Here is a 26,080-nt window from a genome sequence, read left to right as displayed (position 1 = left end):
TTTATGACAGAGAGTGTGAGGAAAATAATCACAGTGCCACAGGGCAGGGAGAGAGGATGGAGAGGAGGAGTGTAGGAGAGATGTTTTGGCAGGCATTTCTCACCACTGCAGACCTGAAGACTTGAGTGAAAGAACACAGAGCCAGAATCAATGAGGCTTTAATCACCTGAATGAAGACTGAAGTAAGAGACACACGGTGGGGAGATGAATCTGCAGCCCTCAAACTGAAAGGGAGAATTCACACAAAACATGAGAATTCATCATCATTTCCTCACCTTCATGTTGCTTGAATTTCTATGGTTTTATATGGGAACACAAATGGAGATGTTGCTTTTTCCATGAAACCAGGGATTTCCAGCTCAAAAAAGACAAAAGCACAAAAAGGATTAAAATCCATGTGTTACTTCCAGTCAGTAAAATGTCATTCGAAGATTTTCTGTCAATAGACGGCTATAGTACAAAGTGTATTCACGCATATTTCTCTCCTGATTCAGACGAGCCTACTTTTTCAATACAGTAAGCAATATTACAGATTGAAGACGCACTATGGATGTGCTAAATGTCTCCAAATCTGCTCTGATACAGAAACAAACTCATCTGCTTCACATCTTGGATGACCTGAGGGTGAGTACATATTCATTTTTAGGTGAACTATTCTTTAATGACAAGCACCGGATCCCAGCTACCACAGATGGAAGATTGTGGATTGCTTAATAACACAAATAAGCCAAAAGTGATTTTCCTGTGAAGTGAAATTACTGTGCGCTGCATAACTCTGAGTGTTTACTGTACACAGCACAATGGAGGTTTTGGTTTTGATCGAGGCAAGTCTCATACCGTCCCACAGGAACGAAAGCAGACAACAACAGAAACAACCCTCTCAGGTATGATGTAACAAATGAAATGCCTCATTATCTCAGCGCTATATTTATTGTTTTATTCCATTATGAACAATAATCTACTAGCACACGAACTCACTTAATTACTGTAAAACTTACAGAAAATTTGCTTGAAATCTTGTTTGGTTTCATCTGACCAAATCAGATCATAAATATAAAGTGCCTCTGTTTACACATTTTATTAGTATGTCTTTCATAACATAAAAAATGTGTTCACTTAAAAAAGTTAAAATTTGAGTCAGAATTATAAACAAATCACAGAAATGAGTGGGGCTTGGTGGTGTGGATTAGAGGGTAAACATCTGGCTGGTTACCAAAAGGTTGTGGGGTTCAAACTTCACCAGGGACGATGCTTGAAATCAAGACAAAATATAAATCAGTCAGAAACATGCTCTTCATGCATCTACATAACGGAGAAAAACTGCTGAACAAAGACTACGATAAAACTGGGGACATGCAGCAAACATAAATCTGTGGCACACATCTGGCCTGTAATCAGAGAGGAGAGTCTTTCCTCGAACCTCACCCTGAAGCATCTGACATCATCAAGAGTCAAGTACAAGAACCCTTCATGTTTGACTGTGTGTGGGTCAGTTTACAAAAAAAAAAAAAAAAAAAAATTATATATATATTATATAATTATAAAATATTATAGCAATAATCTGTTACTGTGGCTCAGTGGTAGAGCATTGTGTTAGCAAGGTTGTGGGTTCAAATCGGGAACACATAACTGGTAAAAAATTGTAAAGCCTGAATGCACTGTAAGTCGCTTGGATAAAAGCGTCTGCTAAATGTACATGTAATACTGTCTGCATTATGCAACCTCTTAACCACATTATTCTCTGGTGCATACTGAAAATTAAATACATTTAAATATAATTTAATTAGTGATTAAGTTTTTTTTTAAATAAAAATAAACAACTTCAGACATATACACTACAGGTCAGATTTTTTTATTAATATGCATTTAAAAAAAAAAAAATTAGTATGTACTGAATTATGTATTGGTCTTTTCAACATGCACTGACAAGAACTATTAAAAATAATACATCACAGCACCAATTCAATATATCAGAATGATTTCTGAAGGATCACGTGACACTAAAGAATGGAGTAATGGCTCACAGAAATAAATTACTTAAAAAAAATATTAAAAGAAAATAAAAAAACAGTTATTATAAATAGTATAATATTTCACTTTAATTTCGATCAAATAAATAAAGACTTGTTTACAAACTAAAACAAATCTTACAGACTCTAAACTTTTTTAATGGTGATGTACATGGAGTGTCTTATGCAGTACTCTGCATAAACAAATAGAACAGTATGAAATAACACAGTTTTGAAGCTATTTATATCCATAACACTTAATCCACCCCCTCACCCCAAAGGTGTCTCTATCCGAAACACATAAGAAAAACTGGACTATAATTGGCTCCTATTCATTTTACCCATAATCCCCCTTTTCTATGCCAAACTTTTTGCATATGTTTACACAAGGCAGAGTTTTGTTTCTCCTCCCAGGGCTTTGGCCACAAACGCAGGGCTGTGTATCCAGCATGAGTGTAAACCCCCCGCAGAAGTATGATGAGGGCCGTCTGACTCACATCCATAATAGACTCCGAGCTCATACACGCTGACTCTGACTGTCAACCCACAATAGCAGTGGATTAAGACGTTAAATATCCACCCAACCTACCCAACCTGACATGTTGACATGTTCTGCTAAGTGTGTTTCAAGGTGGATTTACGTACATTTGTTCTATTTCGAAAGAGAAAGAAATGCTGAAAGCAAAAGGGGGCTCTGGTCTTTTCTCTCAGAGGGCGATGAGGATGACTTTTGCCTTAATGGCTGAAAAGAGGGCTCTGAGTTTTAGGGGTGACAACGTTAAGAGTTGCAGGGTTTGTGAGAGCCCCGTCCTTAAGCAAACAAACAGAGGAATTTCTGCCATTGTTGTTGTGCAGCTTTGACTGACAGGTCGGCATCGCTGAGGAACCTGTCAGCAAAGACAGCGAGAGGTCATACCGTGACCACCCCTGCTGAGAGAGAGAGCTCCTCGGAGGAGCTGGCCTCACACACACACACACACACACACACACACACACACACACACACACACACAGGCGTCATATAATATACAACCAAACACACACTACTGTTTAAAAGTTTGGGGTCAGTAAGATTTTTTTTTTTTTAAAGAAGTCTCTTATTCTCAACAAGGCTACATTTATATGAATAAAATGATAGAAAAATGGTAATATTGTGTAATATTATACCGTTTTAAATAACCCTTTTCTATTTGAATATATTTGATAATGTAATTTACTACATGCTATATCAGTGTTGAAAACAGTTATGCTGCTTTATATTTTATGTGATATTCTTTGATCAACAGAAACTTTTATTGAAATAAAAGCAGAACGGAATTTATTGAAATAGAAATCTTTTGTGACATTATCAATGTTTTACGGTCACTTTGGATCAAATCAATGCATCTTTGTTGAACAAAAGTGTTAATAATAAAAAATAAAATAAAGATTCCTAACGTATAGCATTTTTAACGCAGGAAAGGTGAACTACAGTCACAAAGTTAGTTTGCAACATTATGCTAAGATCCCATTTTAACCAAATCTGTCGAGAAAAATGCTAAAAAATAAATAAACATTTTATTCAATGATGAAAATGGTCATAAAAACATTTGAATTGATTTCTGTCTTTTTGTTGTACCTAATATTTGTGTTACGCATTTGTATCTTTGTCTTATTGTGTTGATATGTCAGGATCATATTATATTCAGATTAATCATAACTTCAGTCTTTAATGTTTTGCTCTCATAATTTAGTTTGCACTTGAAGTTTTCACACTTACAAGAATCCATGACAGTTAGGATGTTGCTTTTGAGGCTGTTTCTGCATTCCACTGCACAGTTTTTTCAATGTTTTTCTATGTAAACATGCCCTATGGACATGTGTTGACAGTTGCGCACATCTTGCATCTTTTGCAGTGCTTTGCAATGTAAAAACGTGGCGCTCAAACTAAAGTGAAACTTTATAAAAACCTGGCATTCCTTTAGTCATTCGACTGCCCTGTGTATCCTTTTGCACTAATAGAACAAGTTGAAAAACAGCAGGAGTACAACCTAGAAATGCAATACATATGGCTTAAAAAAAAAGAAAAAGAAAGAAAGACATGACACAATGGCTGAAATGTGCAATGCATGTGGTATATGCACAAAAAAAAAACAAAAAAAAAAAAACCTGTAGATCAGTGTGATCTACCTACGGAGATAGCAGTATATGAGGCAGCTTACTAAGATTTGGAACAAGTTAAATTCACACCATCTGAAAGAAACAGAAGACATAATTGAATCCATCATTATTTTAATGGTGCAATTTGCATATCTTACTAAATCAAGTGCATGGCTTAATGCCAAATCAGGCTCTATTTTCAGAAATAAATATGGCGCCAAGTATCATCAGACTCGCCCTCTCCAGTTTTGGCTTTTAGTGCAAGTCATCATTAGCTGGGCCCTTGAAAGTTGAACCCTGACCCCTCACCGTGTGTGAATGTGGGGATCGGAGCTGCTGTCTCAAGCTGGCCTGCGGGGGAATGTGTCTAAAGCGCATTTGATCAGCATTTGAGCGAGACGACCAATTCTGAGAACTGCTTTTGTGTCGACATTTAAATGTAACATTCAAAAATGTACCAAAGTGTCAACGTTTGATAATCATAGTGGCTACATGACAATTATGCCGGTCATAACATGAATATCTGTACACTTCAGAAAAACATACGCCCGCATATTTGTGTGTTGTGGTGCAGCTCCACCCACTGGCTGTGTGTGTTGTGTATGTGTGGGTTGATAGAGCCAAGCTGTTGGGGTCAGGGTTCTTCAGTCAGCACCCCGTCCCTGAGTAGAGCACACGGTACCCCCCTCTTCCCATCAGCCCTGGGTACAAATAAACCTGGTAGCGCAGTGCTCCTCTCCACAGCAGGCTGTCACTCCACTCTCAGGCTCATTAATCAGAGCCAGGGCAGATTAGACTTCAAACAAAAACAAACTCCAGCAGGACACTTCTACTTCGATGGCATTCTCCGATTGAAATGTTGCAAGTATTTGTGGGAAACCATACGCATGAAGGCATTTGAATAATTAAAGATAAATAGCTTGGTGAATGTTAAAGGGCTCGTTTATCCGAAAATGAAAAATCTGCCATCATTTAGTCACCCCTCACATTATTCTAAACCTGTATTTCTTCTGTGTAAAGGCATGCATGAAACAATTATTCTGGTTGCTCTTTTCCATGCTACAGTGAACTGGACTGAAACATTCAAGCTGTAAAATAGCACATAAAATAACCATTACAGAATCATAAATGTAGCTCATACGACTCATGCGCTTTATTCCAAGTCTTTTGACTTGATTCATATGATAGCTTTGTGTGTGGAACAGAGAACTTAAGCTGTTATTCACTTATTGGTTATTGATTATGAACTTAATTATGTGATGAAAAAATATGATTACGAAAAAAAAAAAAACACCTCAATAAGACTCGATTCGTTTAAGAAATGGGCACCGCAACTATACTTTTCTCATGAATGCAACAAAGAGAGCTAAAATGGAATATTTGCAGTCAAAAACAACTAAATTTAATTCTGTTCCTAACACAAACCAATCATATGACTTCATAATGCAAGGAATACAGAGCACAAGTCATGTGGATCACTTTTATGATGTTTCGGCATGCTTTTTAAGCAGTCTCGATTTTAATTAAATGGACAAAAGAGCAACCAATACAGTTCAAAATGCCTTCATCAGTTTTCTGATGAATAAAGAAAGATATACAGGATTAGACTGATATAAGAATGAATAAATAATAAAATAATCATTATTAGTTGAACTAGCCCTTTAAGGGCTCTGAAAAATGTTTCATTAAATTGCACTTGCATCTACTGACATTACATATCAATGCATTTCAAAATGCACATATGCTTTTCGTACGTTATCTGGTTTGAAAGTACACAGATGTCACAGATTTCCTGTCACAAAATGAATTGAACTTTTGGGAATAGTTGCAGTTTAACTTCCCTCAAAGCGGGCGGCAGCAAAGCTATTAGCCAAGTACACAAACAACAGATAAGCTAAACCTATGGAGCGACAAATGCCCAGTAAGTGTTCAATTAATCTTAACGTTCCACCAGTGATTAACTGTGACTTGAATTCGTAATGACTATACAGCTCAGAGATTTTTATCCTCACGTGTGAGTGAAGAACAGGGGAAAAGGAAGCTAACACTGCCACCTTCAGGTAGCCAGCCGTACTGATGCCTCCTTTGGACTTGCAGGTTTTACCCAGAGACTTCAGGGGCAGGAGAGTATGTTATTGTACGGTGTACTCTCTGCTCCTGCTGTGCACTGGGGAACCTCCTGAAGTCCAGGACTAAACAAGCGCTCACTCTGTCCACGACCGGGTTCTGCGTTTGAGTGACGCGCCGCTCACCGAGTGTTTGTCTACTTCCCTGGGAAATGGGGTGGTGTCAGCATAGTGACGGGCCTATCCCATCCATCAGTGTCAGGAGCGGCGCATGACTAATGGACAGGAAGTACAGCCAGAGAAACAACAATATTTGCAGAATATATTTCAGAAACATTAGGCCGCTTTCTCCAACGTTTCTCATTTCAGCCAACGGTAATGGGGCCTTAATCCTGATTTATGGCCGTGTTTATCTGTTCGCAGAGGCGCTTGCGGTTCGTGTTGCTCTAACCTAGATCTCCGTTCTTATTCTGGAGAGCAATCATGAGGACTTTATTGGATTATCTTGACCTGTGGTAAAAAGCTAGCTGAACTCTCCTGGACTTGGTTTAAAAACAATACATCACGGTGGCAAAGGAGGAACATACTTGTTAGTACCGACCTCCAGAATTATTATTTTAAATATCATTTACTAAACTGAAATCGATCTGGTTTGGTGGTTTAAAAGTCCTGCAGCTGTTAACCCACATTATCACAATCTATTTAATGGTTCCCGTGTGCTCGTGTGATCAGGGAGGGGATGCTTAACCTCAGCAGCCTGTTACTGTGGCATCAAGACCGGAGCGTTTAGTGATGTTGAGCTTGATGAGCTCCTCGGCGCAGGTGGGGTGAATCCCGACCGTGTTCCTGAGGTGTTCATAGGTAAGCCCACACCTGCAGATAAAAACACACAGACTCTGTATTCATTCGTCCGCAGCTGTTGTTATTCACAGATTTGAATTTACACGCAAATGCAAGTGCAACGAAACAGACACCTGGGCGATAACAGAACAAATCAATGTAATCTGATTCCAGTTCAACAGCATGAGCAGGTTAAAAGACGGACGTGTGGAACTTACTGGAAGCCCACAGAAAAGCCCTGGGTGACCTCACCAGCGTTCGGTCCGGTAAAATGCATACCCAGCACGCGCTGATCCCCCTCCCGTAGACAAACCACCTGAGGGGGAGAGAACATGGATGCAGTTATTAGCTGATAATTAAGATCTACATTTACATTCAATTAAAATCTATTCAAATTAAAATCTTGGATGCAGAGAATTTATAAAAAAGTAATAACATTCATAAAAGCCATTGGATTGTAATTTCCAGACTTCATAATGTAATGCAGGTGTGTTAATAATAAGAAAGGTTTCTCAAGAACTAAAAGAGCATATTAGAATGATTTTCTTTGTAGACTGGAGTAATGGCTTCTGAAAAAAAGGAAATTATAAAGTAAAAATCAGAGCTAAGAATCAAAATTTATTTCATACAGTAATATTTTACAGCATGACTATTTTTACTGTACTTTGATCAATTAATGCTATTTTAGAGAACAGAGGCATCTGTTTCTTTTAAAAATGTGAAAATGTCTTTGAATAGTAGTGTAAAACCTACATCAGAATCCAACAGAGACCCAAGGTAGTGACTAAGCTGCAAACTTCAAACCATCGAAAAATTAATATGTAAAAATTCAACTTTGTTTAAATATTAGATAAAATTATGACTGGTGTTTGTTCATGAAAAAGTCAGAGCCTTGATACTGGGCTGTTTTGGCTGCTGAGTGGTTTTTAGTCTGCTTCTATAATTTGTTGTTGATAGGGTGTTTGTTTTTAATTTGAAGTTTGATTTTGTGTCTGTTCCCCTTTTTTTTGTTACCTACACACACACGCACATGCACACACACACACACACACACGCACACGCACACACACGTAATATACCTTGATATAGCACTGCGATGCATCTCTCTCAGCCACGGTGAACTCCAGCGGTTTGTAGAAGGCATGGTACACCTGTTACACCAGTCAACACAAAAACTATGATGCACCAACAACAACATCCCATTTCCTGCATCATCAACCACTTGAGCTCGTCATTTTAGACAAGCACTTGGAAACAAGTGCTGCTACTGTTATGGTTTGTGTCTGTGTTGCTGCTCTAAACATTTTTGGGGTGCTGAAATCATAAATACTGAACATGCTTAAAGAGCGAGCGCTCTGGCGAGCTGACACACGCTGCTCACAGCTGTGAGGGCCAATGTGATGCTGCGTTTTTGATCATCTCTCATCAACCTCTGCAAGCATCAGTCAGCCCTCCTGCACACCGGTCAATCAAACCTGAGGCACACCCCTTTCTGAATGCTTTAGGCTTTAGAGCAATGCAGGTGTGCGAGGGCCCGCTATAACCTACATGCATGTATTCAGTAGGATATTCACAACAGCACTCACATACACATAAATACATATTATGATGATATTACATTTAAATTATGGTTAGGTTACAATCAATCGCTAAAAGGACAGACTGCATGTTCAAAGGAATTGTAAAACAGCTGATAAACAAACCTGCCGCAGTACTAAAAAAATGAATATGTTTGCTCGCCAGTTGCACAAAGCCCACAGTTTTGATAATAAACTATATTACTTGGTGCAAGAAAAGTTTACTGCTATTATTAATCATGTATTGGACATTAATTTATAATGCTGCTTTTGGCATTTTATAACTGAACTTAATTTTGTGTCTAACAGCACCCATGGCGAAATTGCTTTTACCTCAATCTGGTCTTTTCCATGTCGTCTTTCAGCCTCTTCTTCAGACAGACCTACACAGCCATATTCTAGTGGAGTGAACACTGTAGTGGCCACCTATACACACACAACCAGAGAAAACACATACACTATACAAAAGGCTCAAGCAAACTAATCAGCATACAAAACAAAACATTTTCCTGAAAATCACAATACACATAATCTAAAAAGGGTTACTCCACCCCAAAATGAAAATTTTGTAATATGTTTAGAAGCATCTGAAAAAAAAGCACAAAAGTCAGGGCATGTCAAAACCTCTCCAGGCCCCCCAAAACCCCCTAGACCTCAGAGGGTTAATCACTTACCCCCATGTTGTCCCAAACCTGTAAAAGCTTAATTCGTCTTCGGAACACAATTTAAGAGATTTTGAATGAAAACCGGGAGGCTTGTAATAAATTACACTGTCAAGGCTCAAAAAAGTATTAAAGACATTCTCAGAATATTTGCTTAGAAACCAATGAAGAAACAAAGAGCAAGTGAGAATGAAAGCATATGCATGTAACAGCAAACTCACATTGTCATAGTTCATGAGCTCAGTGGAATGGCCCACCAGTCTGCGGGCCAGGAGCTTTCCAGCCTTAATGGCTGTCGGGGTCAACTCAGGACGACCCTGAAACAGAAGAAGAAGAAGTTGACACACACACACACACACACACACACACACACACACACATTACATAAAAAAAATATTTTCTTGTGAAAATCAAAAAAGTTACCTTGGCAACTAACTGAAATATATAATGTTAAGTTAAAGTATCTACAATTATTAATCTAAAATTACAATTAATTACAGGAAAATAGAAAAAATGTAAATAAAAACAACCTAAACAAATAAACAACAATTCAAAATATTAATTAATACTATTAAAGTAAACTGTATAATAATATTAAAATAACACTGACACACATGCATGGATACATTCAACAGCAAATCCAGTCTGAAAGTAGCGCACGACAATACAACGGAAAAGTTCTAAACAATTATTTCCTCTGCATTATGTTTTAATGCTGTGGCGTTAAGTGTAAATCTAATTGCGATTAGTCTGATCAGGCATTTCAGAGATTACTATCATCTCAACATTACATGGCTGTCAGTCACGATGATGATTACAGCGCAGAAGTGGACGGCTGCCAATCAGCGCTGTGAAAAACATGCCTACAGTAACAACACAGGAACCTGCAGCACCATGGGGCGAATTCTCATTCACTGACTAATGGCATCAGCAACCAGTCTGATAACTTCTGTACATCCTGCTGTCCAAGAAACTGCCTCGGGTGTTTGGCTCATAGTGTGTGTGTGTGTGTGTGTGTGTGTGTGTGTGTGTGTGGACACCGCCCAAGCAGCTGTATAGTAAATGCATTTCTTGGCAGTAACCAGGTGCGGCTCAACATCTTGTTTTCTTTCATTAAAAAATGAGAAGCGATGCACTTTGAAAGGGGCGTAAAGAGTAAAAGGTGCTTCTTCTGTGACTAGTTTTGCGGTGGTGTGTGTGTGCGCCAATAATCACACAGCTGCTGCGGATGACGGGCAGCTGCGATATTTGATCCCGACAGCCAGTTGTGTCGGAGATGTTACAGGGCAACGACCTTCCAGAAGAGCGACTGAGCTGACAGACAAGAAAATGCTGTTGCTTTCAAGCTGTGCCTTTTCAGTTGAGTTCGATTACCATGTAAGTGCATTTTTGATGGCATTCATTCACAACGCCTACCTCAGCGATGTCTCCGATAGCGAAAATGTTCGGCATGGATGTGGCTTCGTCAGCGGCTACGATTATCTTCCCCGTTTCTTTGTTGATCTCCACGCCAACCTTCTCCAAATTTAGGGTCTTGGTTTCAGAAGCTCTCCCTGAGGTAAAAGAGAAGAAAGTAATGACAGGCAGAGGGACATATCAGACTGCTTTTGGAGGCTTGAGGTTGGAGTCAACCGCTTGGCCTGCTGGGAGAATTTAGGGGTGGATTTACGCTCAGATTAAAGGGCAAAATCTTATCCAGTGATTAGAAAAGAAAACACAAGCACAGCTGGGGTAGAAGGTTTCTGTGTGGTGGTCTGACAGAGGGGCGTATTGAGGAGATCTAGAAAAAATATCCCATCAGCCACCTGGGGCCTGCAGTGTCATTTCTGTCACTTCCTATCTGAGGGCTGAGAGAGGCTGTCGACACTTGTCCATCTATATCCCCCTTCCCCCATTTAGGACGTCTTAGATGCACACACAAGACTCATGTCCCAATGCCTTCTTAGGTATCACAATAAACAATGTTTGCAGCAGAAGCCAGATGTACCAATGTAGATGCTATCAGCCAGCAAGAACAACAAACCTTAAGCCCCCTTTTCCTGTCTCAAGCTCAGAAACAACTTCCTTCTGCTCCACTACAATGAGACCTGAGCCACAGATACGGCCTGAGTATGTATTCATCGATTACTCAAAGAAAGAGGTAGAGATGTTGAAGCGTTATATAGACAAATGCACAAAATGTCAATAAATCACATTTTTGTTTCTTATTATAAGTTTAAAGCTGCTATTTATTGGCTAAGTAAAACGGTACTTATGACTACTTTGTTGCATACACGCAATAAAACGCAACAAAAAAATGCAAAAACGCAATAAAATTAGATTCAACATGTTAAATAAAAGACATCACATAAATAAATTAAAAAAAAAAACATTTATATATATATATATATATATATATATATATATATATATATATAAAATGACATGTTATGTATATATGTATATATATATATATATATATATATATATATATATATATATATATATATATATATATATATATATATATATATATATATATATATATATATATATATAATGACATGTTATGTGTGTGTATATATATATATATATATATACACAGTACAGACCAAAAGTTTGGACACCTTCTCATTCAAAGAGTTTTCTTTATTTTCATGACTATGAAAATTGTAGATTCACACTGAAGGCATCAAAACTATGAATTAAAACATGTGGAATTATATATGGAATTAAACACATAACAAAAAAAGTGTGAAACAACTGAAAATGTCATATTGTAGGTTCTTCAAAGTATCCACCTTTTGCTTTGATTACTGCTTTGCACACTCTTGGCATTCTCTTGATGAGCTTCAAGAGCTAGTCACCTGAAATGGTCTTCCAACAGTCTTGAAAGAGTTCCCCGAGAGATGCTTAGCACTTGTTGGCCCTTTTGCCTTCTGTCTGCGGTCCAGCTCACCCCTAAACCATCTTAATTGGGTTCAGGTCCGGTGACTGTGGAGGCCAGGTCATCTGGCACAGCACCCCATCACTCTCCTTCTTGCTCAAATAGCCCTTGATGCCTTCAGTGTGACAGTGTTCATAGTCATGAAAATAAAGAAAACTCTTTGAATGAGAAAGTGTGTCCAAACTTTTGGTCTGTACTGTGTATATATGAATACAGAGCAACTGGCACTGAGAAAACTACAAGGTAAAATAAAATGCAGTATAAATCACCCATTATAAGGGGGTTGTATGATTTTATTTTGGCGATAAAATAATACTGAAGAGATTTTACACTTATTTCTATGACTGCGTTAAAGAATGTTGCTGACACACGTCCACAAACTACAAGCTCTGCCGGTGCAATTTACATGAAAGACATCCTTTGTTTTACACCACATTCCACCAGCAACAAAACCCTCAAGATATCCTTCACGGCCTGTGGAAAAAAAACGTCCTTGACTTTGTGTGGGCAAAGCCAGCTCGATAACAGTAAGAATGCAGATTTTATTGGTTTGTCTGAAAAAAGGACCCGAAACGATGATTACAGTAAAGTGGGAAAAGTACCAGTATCTGCGTCAAACTGGAGTGAGCAATTCCTGCACTGCACTTCCTGTCTCTTTTTCTGTCTGATTTGGACTCCTGGAACCTTGCTGGGCATTGTGAAGGCTGGACACAACAACACAGGACCACTGATAAGGACTACGCCTGAGAATTCAAACCCACACCTCCTCACACACACACACACACACACACACACACACACACACAGACAAACAGCTGGCTCTGATAATGCACAAGAACAAAGCCTGGAGTTATACAAGACCGAAATCTCAAGGCCAACATGTTAATTAGCCACAACAATCTGCCCGGCAGGACTTTAAATGAGCCTTATCGACTCAACAGGCCGGAGAGAAAAATTGATGAAACAATAAGAGAGGATTAAGCTGCCTTCCATTCCAGTCACACATCAGTGTGAGATCTGTAATCCTTCACAGTGATTTAATTAAATGTTACTGCACAGTAGCAGAAGAACAGCTCCTTGCAAATATAATATGACTAAAACATATGCCCTTAAATTAAACTGAAAGAATATAATATAATATAATATAATATATATATATATATATATATATATATATATATATATATATATATATATATATATATATATATATATATATACACATACATATATATTTAGAAGGAATTTTAAATTGTATTTCAATTTTCTTTAAAGATGAAATGTATAATTTCTTTGCAACTAGACAAAACCAAACAAAGCTGTAAAAAATAATGGTTGTTTTCAAACAGGTTTCTTCTACCAGTGGTCAGGGAAAAATAATGATTTCCCACTCCAAGCTCTGTAACGCCAATATATACATAATACATTTTAATGGTAGCAAACAATACTGTTGAAAATGATCACAATTTTAACTTAAAAAAAATAAAAATAAAAACAGTACAAATGACGATATTGTGGAAAGACATAATCTGGAGCTATCAAATGTTAATAATTTAAATGCGTGTGATAATTTGCAGATAATCAAAAAATGGCAATATATTGACCAACACACAAGAGTCTAACACAAATTTTAGGATCCAAATATTACACGTCACATTTATTTATATTTTTTCGGGACAATAACAGCCTGTTAACAACAGTTTTGCATTTTGCATTACATTTTTACTTAAATTATCATGGTTTTACTTTAATAATCATTGTAATTTTTTGTAAGGGTATAAAAATAAAGCGAGAATTCATCTAAATACATCAGAAGGACACAATTGTGAACCAATCGGAAAGCCTATTTACGTGTAAGTATATTACTTCCCTTCTACAATCCTCTTAAGAGGATTGTAAAGCTACAGTACAGTATGGAGGAAATGTTCTCTTTCCTGGCGTTTAGTGCAGCCACCTGCAGAAGGGTGCAGGCCAGAGGAAGGATGGAGGAGCGGAAGGGTGGAAGAGCTCCGCTGGGAGTAAAGGACAAGAGGAGGGATGGGGCTGCTCTATGAGCTGCCACGAGGGAGATCAAAAAATGCCAATTTTTATGCTTTCACTGTGAGAAAGAGAGCAGGACGGAGAAACAGACAGACCACAGCAGGGAAACGCAGCATCCTCTCAGGGGTCTGATAAAGAATATCAGCCTCTGAAAGCTCTTTCCACTATGCCAACAGTCAAAACTAACACTATTTGACTATGAAAACAGATTATTAATTCTCAAATTTGCCTGGCAGCCATGAACCACCTACAGTTGATAGTACTTGATGGTAGAACTGTTCACATTTGTACAATATTGCAATTAGTAAATGTAATACTTGTATGGGTGAACCAGAGACATAGTTATTCAGCCTATTATCACCTGTATCGGCCATGTGTCACCCTTATTTCTTAGATATCAGCTGACCACTACATTGTACGCACTAGGTTTTTATGCACTCAAGTTCATACCTTGACTAAATACACATATCTGTGGTAAAAGTCAAAACGCACTTTTAGGACTGCAAACCTGAGTCCACTAGAATCCCTCGACCGCAAACCAGTCTGGACCGAAGTCTCAGGAACAGAAAGGCCCGAGAAAACCACTCAACTCATCAAACACCCAAAGCCAAGGCTGCCATACATTGCAATAGGAGTCACTTCAGATAACTACATCTCACACACACACACATCCAGACAGGAAGCTGAAGTCTCATCCTCACTGTAAACACACAAAGCAGCACTGCTACACACCCTCTTTTCACACCAGCAATAAATCAAGCAGCACCAGCCAGACGGATATTCCTATATTCCTCTCATTGTCCCTGTAACCGGAATGAGAGAAACCAGACGAGTGAAAGACAGAAACTCAGAAAAGAGGATGGCATCTGTGGACGGAGATGCTGAGGGACGAGAAAAGGGAAAAACCGTGGAAGCTCTGGGTGGGTTTCCGTACAGAGAGACACACAACTCTGGCAGGAAAACCCAGAGCGAGAGAACAAAGCAGGGAATGGGGTGACCCCAGGGCCCCTGGTGCATCCTGGTCCTAAAGAGCAGACCTCGGTTCAGTGATTAACTCTTCCCTAGATGATTCCATCCCTCTCTCTTTATTACCCTGTTTTCAGGCTGATAGTCTAGTTTTTGCTGATAACGCAGCACAGTGGTATAATATAAGCACAAACAACAGATATATGTATTGAGGATTTATGATTTTGAAATGCGTTGAAAGCATAACTGATCACAGCAGATGACTCAACTGTTCAGCATGTTTTCCTGCAGCATTAATCTCCGTTAAGAGCGATAAGAGATAATGTACAGTGAGACAGTCAATTATCGCTAAATAAACCCAGACAGCTTGATCAAAGAATCGGAAGGTGTTGTTTTTTTTACTTTAATAAAATGACTTTTAATGACTGTATCCTGCTTATTACATGGCTCCTTAGAAAATAAATAGATAAACGGGCAATATTGATTTGAAACTAAAGGAGGTATTTTATCATGTGAGAGAAAAAGAGACTGTGCAGCGAGTTATGAATTTCTAACATTGCAACAAATAGGCCACAGTAATACTGTATAAGCAAAAAAAAAAAAAAAAAAATATATATATATATATATATATATATATATATATATATATATATATATATATATTTAAATATTAATAATATTAAATTTGCTAAAATGAAATTTTGTGGAACTCTCCTAAAAGAAAAATGCCTAATAAATTAAATCATGCTCCATATGTATTTGAGATTCATTGAGACCTCACCTACAGCCCAAAGCACTGAGTTGAAGGTGTCTTGATGTTCCTCTTTAGTGTTTAGATCCATCCATGTCACCCGCAGAAGCCCAGATGAGAGCTTTTCTATGCTTTTTGGTGTACACTTCCAGGAGAACTTGGTGCCATAGGCCTCCATGTAGTCTGTCACTAAACCAGACATTTGCTGGGAGACAAGCAGAAAGAATAAAACATATACTATATCTATTCTTTACAGTCATGCAAGCGAGTTAGTTTCAGAAAGCATATTTTAGATCTTAATCTCAGAGACATCGATATCTGTAAATGCTGTCATTCGCCTTCAAATCAATCAACAAGAGAAAATAACACATAATACATTTTTAAACACCTCATAACAAAACTTTTTAATAACTAACGTAACTAAAAATGTAAAATACTTTAAAGCATCATATAGACACATCAAATAAGAACACTATAACCCCAAATAATAACAGATATTTATCGATTATATAATCAGATGCATAACATTCGAAGGAGAGCAGATTTTATCTACAAGAGTACAAAGAGTAACTTCAAAAAATAAAATTATGCTTTCAAATAGACTTAAGAGCTTTTCCTTATCGTTTGTTTTCTTAAACACAGATTTTACTTCAACTGAGCAATTTGCTCTTTGTTGTCATTCTGTGACTCCCGTCAGACCATACTGCGGGTGTAATGCTTAATAACAACATGACAAACCTCCTGTCAGAACACTAGAACCATTAATTAAAGATGAATGCTGAAAAAACAGGGTCATAAAACAAGTCTGGCCAGGTCTCTCATCCTGTTTTTGCCATACAGCCTGACGGTTCTACCAGAGTGAGTCACATTAAAGAAAGCCCAAACCAAAAGCAATTTCATTGAGACTGATAATAACTATTCTTACGAGCATATTTCACAACTCTAAAACAAATTAAATCAGGTTAATAAAAAAAAAGAGGAGAGATTTGTTGTTGTTGTTGATAAATACATCAGAGAGGACATGTTGTCACGGGACTAAAACCGAGATGCAGTACCTGATCAAACCCCCGGAGGGCGATACTGCGCACCATCACTGTGGTGTCCAGTCCAATGCCTGTAAGAAAGCCGGCACATTCCAATGCTACATCTTTACACACACACAGTAAAGGAAAACAGTAATGATTTACTAACTTTATAGTAGAATAATTAAATAAAAGAGAAAATACAGTTTAAATAGTCTTACTGAAGCTTTTTATGATTGCATTGCTAATTTATTCACTTTTCAAAATGAGCCTATGAGGAAAAACTTAAGTGTGTTTACATGCACAATCATACACTAATAACCTGACAACATGAAAGAACATGTAAACGCCTTATTGTAAATCTCTGAAGACAAAAAACTTTTTAGAAAGACCAACATAAAGACTGTTGCTCACTGCACCAGTTTGCTCTGCATATAAACCTTCACACGCATTATGGTAAAGAAAAACAGGCTAAAAACTAAATCTCATCTTAAGGTTTTCATCTTCAGCCGATTTATCAGCAATTGGCTGAACATGTAAATGCACTCCATGATTAATCATTGTGTTTCTAATGGAGTCATCTTGGTAAGTAGACATTCTGCCTTTACAATAAGTGGGCTTTGAAGGATACAACTGGCACCAACAACCAACCTGAAACACACAGAAAACAGCAATTATGAGATCACAGATGAGCAACATGAGCAATGATGTCACATTACAATGACAAAGAGTCAGTAAATCAGTCGTTGGAACATTATGTAAAAATAAATGAGAGTAAAATGTTGCACACCACTTTAACACAATAAAGCGACTGTATGTGTGTGCGATTGTAGAAAGATGACTGTGTGTGTGGTCGACGTCCAATATCAGCTTTAATCCACCCGGAGATTCATGGTCATGGTGAAGGCTAATTGTTAACACAAGGTCTAATCCTCGAGGATGTTCCTACACGTCACTGCTGAGTGATAGCCACTTATGCCAATGTAACATCACACGCATTCGGTGTACAACACTGCTAATGCACATCTGCACTTACTGCTCTTTTGTGAGGCAGCTTAGGGAAGGATTAGGAGCAAAATCTCAGACCTCTTTTCTGCTGTTTTATCAACAAAACACATCCCTGAGCTCCTACCTGCCACAGTGCAAAAAGTCTGATGATCAGGAATGACCTGGGCTGAAAACCTTTAAAAACCTGGATTAGTATAAGGGAAATTTCAGTTAAAATAGAATGACTAATACAGGATAAATGAAACCTAAATGAATTGCATTGATTTGCATTTGTATAACACGTAACACTTCTTCTCCCTTCACATGTGATCTATTGACAACCAATGCCTTAGGGTAATTCAGCGGAATTCATTTCCATTACTGAAATTAGTAATTTATTACTTAATTAAATACATTTAATAATAACACATTTAAAAATGTAAAACCTTAAAATTAACATCTTCAAATGTTGAGCCAATCTGCATGCTCACACACATTCTTATAAAATTGTAATGGATTTTATATAAACTACTGTTCATTAATTATTTTTTAATGTTTAATTATTTTTTATTTATTAATTCTTATTTTTTAAGTTAATAGATATTTGTAATGTATTTGAAGTCATTTATGGTCACTGATGCTGCAATGATTTGATCAAAACTAAGTAAAAACAGCAAAATTGCGAAATATTATTCGTTTAAAGAAATTAATGATTCTGATTCCTTCATTAAAATGAAGATTCAGCTTTACCATCACATGAAAAACAAACAATTTTTTAAATAATAAATACCCCTTGAAATATATAAAAAAAGAAAAATTGCAATAACATTTAACAATATTTGAATAAATGCAGCATTGGTGAGCATAAGTGACTTAAAACTCTATTAGAGAATAATAATAATAATTTATATATATATATATATATATATATATATATATATATATATATATATATATATATATATATATATATATATATATATGTTATATAGAAGTATGGTGTATAATGTCATATGGTCTTTCACAGTTTAAACAATTACTTTTTGTAATAACATTATTTGTTCTATTTAATCATAATACAATCTTAGAGTGAGCAAGAGAACATAGCTATGGATAATCCAATTCAGATGAATGAAAAAGTGCATGAAAGTATGCAATATCACAATTTAAAATAACTACACATAAAACAAAAATAATTGCATAATCATCATAATCATCTTAAGACCCAGATATAATATCACATCACCATGTCTCTGCTGATTCTCACCCAAGTTTGAATCCACTATCATGTTTCCCAATCACATTAACATAAATGTATTTTCACTCAAAAGCCCCAATATAACAGGAGGGGAAAGAACAGATCATATTTGAACATGTCGTTAAATAACCTCATCCATTTACTGTTAGGCCTAGCATAACATTAGCTTCGGTCAAAGCCCCACTATTTTCTACATCCATGCCTGAAAAGCAGGAGGGAGAGATCATCCTGGGCAGTGTGTGGGAACTGTGGTTACTGTAGACTCAGTCAACCTTGAGCAGCACGTCTATAATAACCCTGACCATGATACGATCAGCAAGTTCATGCTGTGCCCTCCCTTACATCTGCCCAGACTGAGCCTCCTTTCATTCCAGCAGAGCAGAGAGAGATAACAGGACTATTTACTGCATGAGCATCTGTGGGTCCTGAGGCCTATTGGACACCTGAAGCACAGGCAAAATAGTTACCTGGTTCCTTCAAAACAAGTTATTTTCAACACTGACGTTTGTGTAATGAGCCCAAGGGTTGATATCATGCCGAATGCATCATTTGGTAGTCTTGAGAATGCAAAGCGTCCAGTATATCATCAGTCCTGACAGATGCTCTGCTGTTTTGGTGAATATGACTCCACAAGTCAATGTAAAAGCTTTTCCTTCGCCCTCTCGGGCATGCGTGCCAGTGGTGTTGCTCATGCCCGTCAGTCACCAAGGACTTGCCACTTCCACAGGATGAGCCGTGTTACTGGCAACAGTCTGAAATCACACCTGCACAGCTGACAGCTCAACAGCAAAACAACATCACCTGTCTGAGAGGATGTGGCCGTGACAGTACCTAGCGTGACTTGAATTGAGGGTAAGGAACTAAAAATGCAAGTTCATCTCTAAATAAAATCTGTATTTTGCTCAGTGTCTTCTGAAAAAATAATATAATTAATGAGTAATATAATAATAACGAACTTGCAAACAAATGCAGCTGGCTGAAAGTGACCAGAGCAAAGAGCAAAGCAACAGGTGAAGCAAGTTTCTTGACCTCTCAAATCTGGAAGTAAACTTCCTTTAATCAGACTTGATGGGTGAAAATGTTTTCTCACATGTTTGCTCTGTGGTCTGGTCCACAATATAAAAGTCACTTACGTTTTTTTGGGAGACTCTTTGAGCCAGAAGACATCATCACTTGTGATACCGAACTCCATGGCTCCTGGGACCTGAAGGATGAACCACACAGATCAGAGTCATTTTAAAGAGGACATTTTCAGCACAAGCAGCAATCAATTTAATAGATAATTAAAATAATAATAATAATAATAAAAAAAAAAAAAAAAAAAAAAAAAAATATATATATATATATATATATATATATATATATATATATATATATATATATATATATATATATATATATATATATATATATATATATATATATAAAATAATAATAATAATAATATATATATATATAATTTAAAAGCTATAGAAACTTTCAAATCTAAATAAAACCATTAATATTATCAACACTAATACTAAATGTACAATTCCATGTACAAAAATATTGATATTATTTTAAAATTACTTAAAATTAAAAAATAACAATTAAAATAAAATGCTTCCAATATTCTTCTATAACATTATCCAAATTTAACATATTTCTAACTATATATGTATATATGTATAGTAAACAATGTTATATTAAATACAAATTTTGATTAGGTTAATTTGATTACTCTAATATGAATGTAAAATAATCCCTCAATTATTATTTTTCATGAAAACTCCTCAAAACATTAATTGCCCTGAGACACCACTTTCTTTATATGTATATATTTTTATTATTATTAACAAATACTGTTGTAAATAATAATACTAATAATGAAAAAAATAATTGCTTCCAAAAAAAATAATATTTTTTATGAAAACTATGTCACAATGAAAAAACAGAAATCATTCTAAGAAGAGGCATCTATTTCTTTAACTGCACAATAATTAACCCATTTAACCCAGAGCTAGGAAAATAAAAATGTTCGTTCCATCTTTACTGGTCTCTTGATCATTTAGAATATGGTTTACTTTTACCAGTATCTAAATGAAAGCAAAGAAAAATAGCAGGCTGACAAGTCTGAGGAAGAATAATACCAAATGTCCCATATCTGGCAAGTTAGACAAGACAAAATGATCTCTGCTGCTCGCTTATCAGCAGAACAAGGTCACAGAGTGGAAAGACAACACCCACACATGCCTGCCGGCACTGGCAAGCACACTTACATGTGTAGGGTACTTCGGCCGTCCACCAGTAGCTAACACAATGTTTTTAGCGGTCACTGTCATCTGTGAATACAAAGATGCAGGTAAACAAGAATACAGCACATCATATTGCTAGTAAATTAATATTTCAGAGAATTAAGTGGTTTTAAACTCAAAAGCATACCTCTTTCCCTTTGGCATTTACAGCTCTGATAGTGTGTTTATCCACCAGACTGCCCTTCATATTCAAATATTTCACCTTCCTTTTACATCGGACAGAGAGATTGTTATATCATATTAAAATACCAACACATGAACCGAAGATCATCATAATTGTCCGTGTCCACCCACATAGTTTCTACAAATTCACGGTGATGTAGGAAAACTCAACAGCAATAACAAAATTTGATCATTAACAATTTTGATGTTCAAACCCAACCTGACACTTCTCTTGTAATGTGGAGACATATTTTTTGTGCATTCTGGGAAATGATATCACCACACCTGTTTGCCTCACAGCCATACAGCAAGACGGCTGAAATTTAGTACAATTTATCATGATGGCACATTCTCTGTGTTCATTCATATAGCCTCAGACTGTAATTACCTGATGAAATGGTGAAAGAGATGGACAGCTAATGAGATCTACTGGGAAATAAAGACTCCGCTCTAAAACATCTCTATATTTTTTATTTTTCTTTTTTTAGTAATTAGTGAATAGATCATTTGTACCCTGAAAGAAGCCCTTCTGGAATACACTGGTTCTCCATCGGTCATAGTCAACAGTAAAATGGTGAATACGTTTTTTTGAACCCTCAGCTTGTAGTACTACAACCAATATTCTGATAGATTAGTCTACTGACATAATTGACATATTTCCAACAGCCAAATTCAGCATCATATGGATAATTTTAGAAAGCTTGCTTTGACCTGCACAGAAATAGTTATCATTAACCTTTAAGTTTCTCTTGACTGACAAATGTGTCCCTGGACCACAAAACCAGTCTTAAGTCGCTGGGGTATGTTTGTAGCAATAGGCAAAAATACCTTGTACAGGTCAAAATTATAGATTTTTCTTTTATGCCAAAAATCATCAGGATGTTACGTAAAGATCAAGTTCCATGGCGATTATTTGTAAATTTCCTACTGTAAATATATTAGAACTTAGTTTTTGATTAGTAATATGCATTGCTAAGAACTTCATTTGCACTTTAAAGGCGATTTTCTCAATATTTAGATTTTTTTTGCAACTTCAGCTTCCAGATTTTCAATAGTTGTACTGTACCTCAGCCAAATAATGTCATATCCCAAAAAAGCTTATTTATTCTGCTTTCAGATGATGTATAAAACTCAATTTCGAAAAAAAACTGACCCTTATGAATGGGTTTATGGTCCAGGGTCACAAATGAAAAAAGTACTTACAGGTAATGACACTTTAATAGTATAACTTACTTGTCTTGTAGTTGAACTCTGTGACCCCAGTTTAGAGACTTCACATGGTTCTGGACAGCCTCAGCCATTGTAGACCTGAAACATATTTCACAAAACTACAGTTCTACTGGAACTTACCTGGCCACAATAATGCAAATCACTATAGATACCTCACATGCATTTAACATTTAATTTTTTTATCTATCAACTGCTACACTGAAATACATACATGCACATGATTATTATTTTTTTTTTCTTCATACTAATGCCTTTTGGTGAAAATAAATAAACATCTCAAGATGTGGTTTCGAGCAATACTCTAATTATAACTATAAAATATGACTGAGAGAGTAAACAATTAAAGAGACCATTACTGTATCTATACATGGAGGTATAGGGTTTTTATAATATGTGTGTGTACACACAGACACTTTTTTCAAGTTTGAGGGAAAATCCGAGGTCAGACACCCACTGAAGTTGTCTACCTAACAATGTAGAAAGTGTTATCTTATCCATTTTCAAAAAGAGATTATTTTAATATTTTCAGGGAAGACACCTAATTAAGCTCAACAATGTTACTGCAAATGTATGGAAAGTTGTATTTAAGGCCATTATTTGTAAAACACATGAAAAAGCCTAACCCTCTTAATCAAACCTGGAGTGCCCTCTAGTGCAAAGACTGTTGTGCTTTGCATTTGACCAGTCAGACATCTGTTTTTACCACAAGATGGTGCTGTGCCTCATAAAGTACTAGTAAAAGTAGTATTTGAACCAAAACCTACTTTACCACTCAATATTAAATTCATACTATAACATGCACTGTTCAGGATGATTACCGCAATAAAACAGCTCTGTCTATAAGCAATGTCTCTACATACAGTCAGGCCATGCGTCTCTGATACAGATTCATGAAACTCACCAGTCATGTGACAGGGATTCTGGGATTTGCCAGCCATACTTCCTAGCATCTTTGACAGCAGTGCCAAGCAGTGCCGCCTGATGCATAAGCTTCTTTGGAATACAGCCGACATTCACACACGTGCCACCAAGACCCCACTTTGTGCCTAAATGCAGCATAAGCTGATTAGGTTTTTATCTAAATAAAAACACATTACCAACAAAAAGATAGATGATGACAACTATAAATGAGTTGGTATGTACCTTTCAGTGAAGGTTCGACGTAGTCCAAGACGGCAACTCTCTGCCCTAATTGGGCAGCTGTAAGAAACAAAATAAAACAATATGGTCAAGCATCAAAAACACTAAATGACATCTTAGCTTAGAAATAATTTAATGAGATGCACTGAAATGTCATTGCTAATAACTGTAAAAGAAGAGGAAAAACAGTTCAAAACTATAGTATGGAAGACTGGGTAGATTACTTAAATTATAATCCATTACTGATTCTAAATTACATGACAATAAAATGCAGTAAATAACGTAATGCATTAAATTACACACTTTATGTAATCATATTACTTTTTGATTAGCCTACTTTTTCTTACTAGTAAAAAAAATAAATCCTTCCAGAAACATCAGTTAATATATGGTTTAATAACATAATGAGTGAAAATTCTAATAAAAATGAATGTGTTCATCAGTGGTTGATATGTTGAGTACGTTGAGAAAACACAAAATAATTTTATAAATCCAGTGATCATATGGTCTTTCAAATGTCTGTAGTAAGCCCCCTGACCAGATACCGTGACTGGTCTTTGAGTAAAAATCCACAAAACTGGAAGACTTTCCGAATGTAGATAAGTGGTAGACTATTTTAGAAACTAAGGTACATTTAAAATATGAAAAAGAGGAATTAGGGAGAATCAATCAGTTCTGAATAATTTATTGAGGTGGTGATGGCGCAGTGGATAAGACGCATGCCATTGGTCGGAGAGACCTGGGTTCGAATCCACTGGTTGACACCAATGTGTCCCTGAGCAGGGGACCTCTAGTTCCTCTAGTTGCTCCAGAGGCGTGCGACCTCTGACATATATAGCAATTGTAAGTCGCTTTGGATAAAAGCATCAGCTAAATGAATAAATGTAAATAAATGTAAATGTATTGCTATTGTGTGAGTAATGTGTAATCATGTAATAAATAAAAAAAATAACTATGGTCAGATTACAAGTATTTAAAAAATGTAATTTAATCTAATTACAAGAATTAAGTTTTTGGAATCTGATTACGTAATCCAGATTATACGTAATAGATGACTACCCAGCTCTGGATGACACCTACATTACCTTCTTTTGAACATGCCAAACCTCCAGAGCCTCCACCAATCACCACCAGATCATAATCAAATGTACATGCTGCAATCAGAAGGACATCTCTAGGTCATTTAACGACAGAGACTTCAATAGTTTGCTGATATTAATAATAACAACAATAATAAAAAGTGCAAACAAACTATAACGGTACAAGCAAGCTAAAAACAGTGAATTTGCTGAAGGTTAATTACCGATATTGACATATTTTGTAAAATAATTTGTCAAAATATTTTAACGACAATATGTTTTATTATTAAATAAGCATTACCTGTAAAGTTTCTTGTAAATATTAAAGTCCTAAAGCGGCAGAGAACTTTTATCCTCTGCCTGCCTCTGCTGAAGGCAGCCATACTGTCAGCAGGCAAGACCCCTGTCAGTCGTTATAGGTGCCTTAAAAGATGCCTGGTTGAATTTTTGCCATAATTTATTTATTTATTTTACTTTTACTTATTAACTTGATCGCTTTCAGTTTACTGTACGTCTGATTAATTTGAGTCGAATCTTGTAAAGGAATCAAACGTATACGAATCGTACTTATCGATTATTTTTAACACGAATAATAATAATAATAGAATCATCAAAAGAATTATGCAAATGATTATTTACTTCTACATATTTTTTAAAATGCTAATCATATTTACATTGCAACAGTATAGACACTTAGATTTAAAAAGCCATCAAGGCTTATTAAATATTCGCGAGCTTCAAAGAATTTCCAAATAACCTATTTGAATATGTTTGTTCTTTTTCCTTAGTTCTCCCTTTTTTCTTGGTTGTTATTTAAAGGGTAGTAACTAATGTTCTTCATTAAAACGAAAATAAACCAAGTTCTTTAGAGTGTTTGAAACAACCGATTCGTCTATGGTGGAAACGAATAGAACTTTCTTTCCATCACACTC

The 26,080-nt window shown here is 36.3% G+C and overlaps 1 protein-coding gene across 1 annotated transcript; it reads right to left on the bottom strand.

The window, feature by feature from the left end:
• Window positions 1–4,263: 4,263 nt before the first annotated feature.
• On the bottom strand, window positions 4,264–26,018 carry txnrd2.2 (thioredoxin reductase 2, tandem duplicate 2). Its single transcript, XM_052596728.1, has 17 exons — window positions 25,450–26,018; window positions 25,155–25,223; window positions 24,073–24,129; window positions 23,831–23,975; window positions 22,933–23,007; window positions 21,665–21,743; window positions 21,502–21,564; window positions 20,377–20,447; window positions 17,630–17,649; window positions 17,032–17,123; window positions 16,007–16,181; window positions 10,710–10,846; window positions 9,515–9,610; window positions 8,965–9,057; window positions 8,134–8,205; window positions 7,273–7,370; window positions 4,264–7,087 (listed from the first exon to the last, which is right to left on the bottom strand). The coding sequence occupies exons 1-17, from the start codon at window positions 25,529–25,531 to the stop codon at window positions 6,964–6,966; spliced, it is 1,548 nt and encodes a 515-aa protein (XP_052452688.1). The 5' UTR covers window positions 25,532–26,018; the 3' UTR covers window positions 4,264–6,963.
• Window positions 26,019–26,080: the final 62 nt, after the last annotated feature.

Source organism: Carassius gibelio, chromosome A5 (genome assembly GCF_023724105.1).
Source record: "Carassius gibelio isolate Cgi1373 ecotype wild population from Czech Republic chromosome A5, carGib1.2-hapl.c, whole genome shotgun sequence".
Classification (NCBI taxonomy): Eukaryota; Metazoa; Chordata; class Actinopteri; order Cypriniformes; family Cyprinidae; genus Carassius; species Carassius gibelio.
This window is presented reverse-complemented; position numbering and strand designations above follow the sequence as displayed.

What these genes read in the sequence shown, in the direction of transcription:
- txnrd2.2 (XM_052596728.1), bottom strand. Translation starts at nt 25,531, where the DNA reads ATGGCTGCCTTCAGCAGAGGCAGGCAGAGGATAAAAGTTCTCTGCCGC. An exon ending in TTTGGCATGTTCAAAAGAAG is followed by an intron (nt 24,130 to 25,154) that starts GTAATGTAGGTG and finishes TGTTTCTTACAG; the next exon opens with CTGCCCAATTAGGGCAGAGA. An exon ending in CTCAGTGCTTTGGGCTGTAG is followed by an intron (nt 10,847 to 16,006) that starts GTGAGGTCTCAA and finishes CTTTTACCTCAG; the next exon opens with GGAGAGCTTCTGAAACCAAG.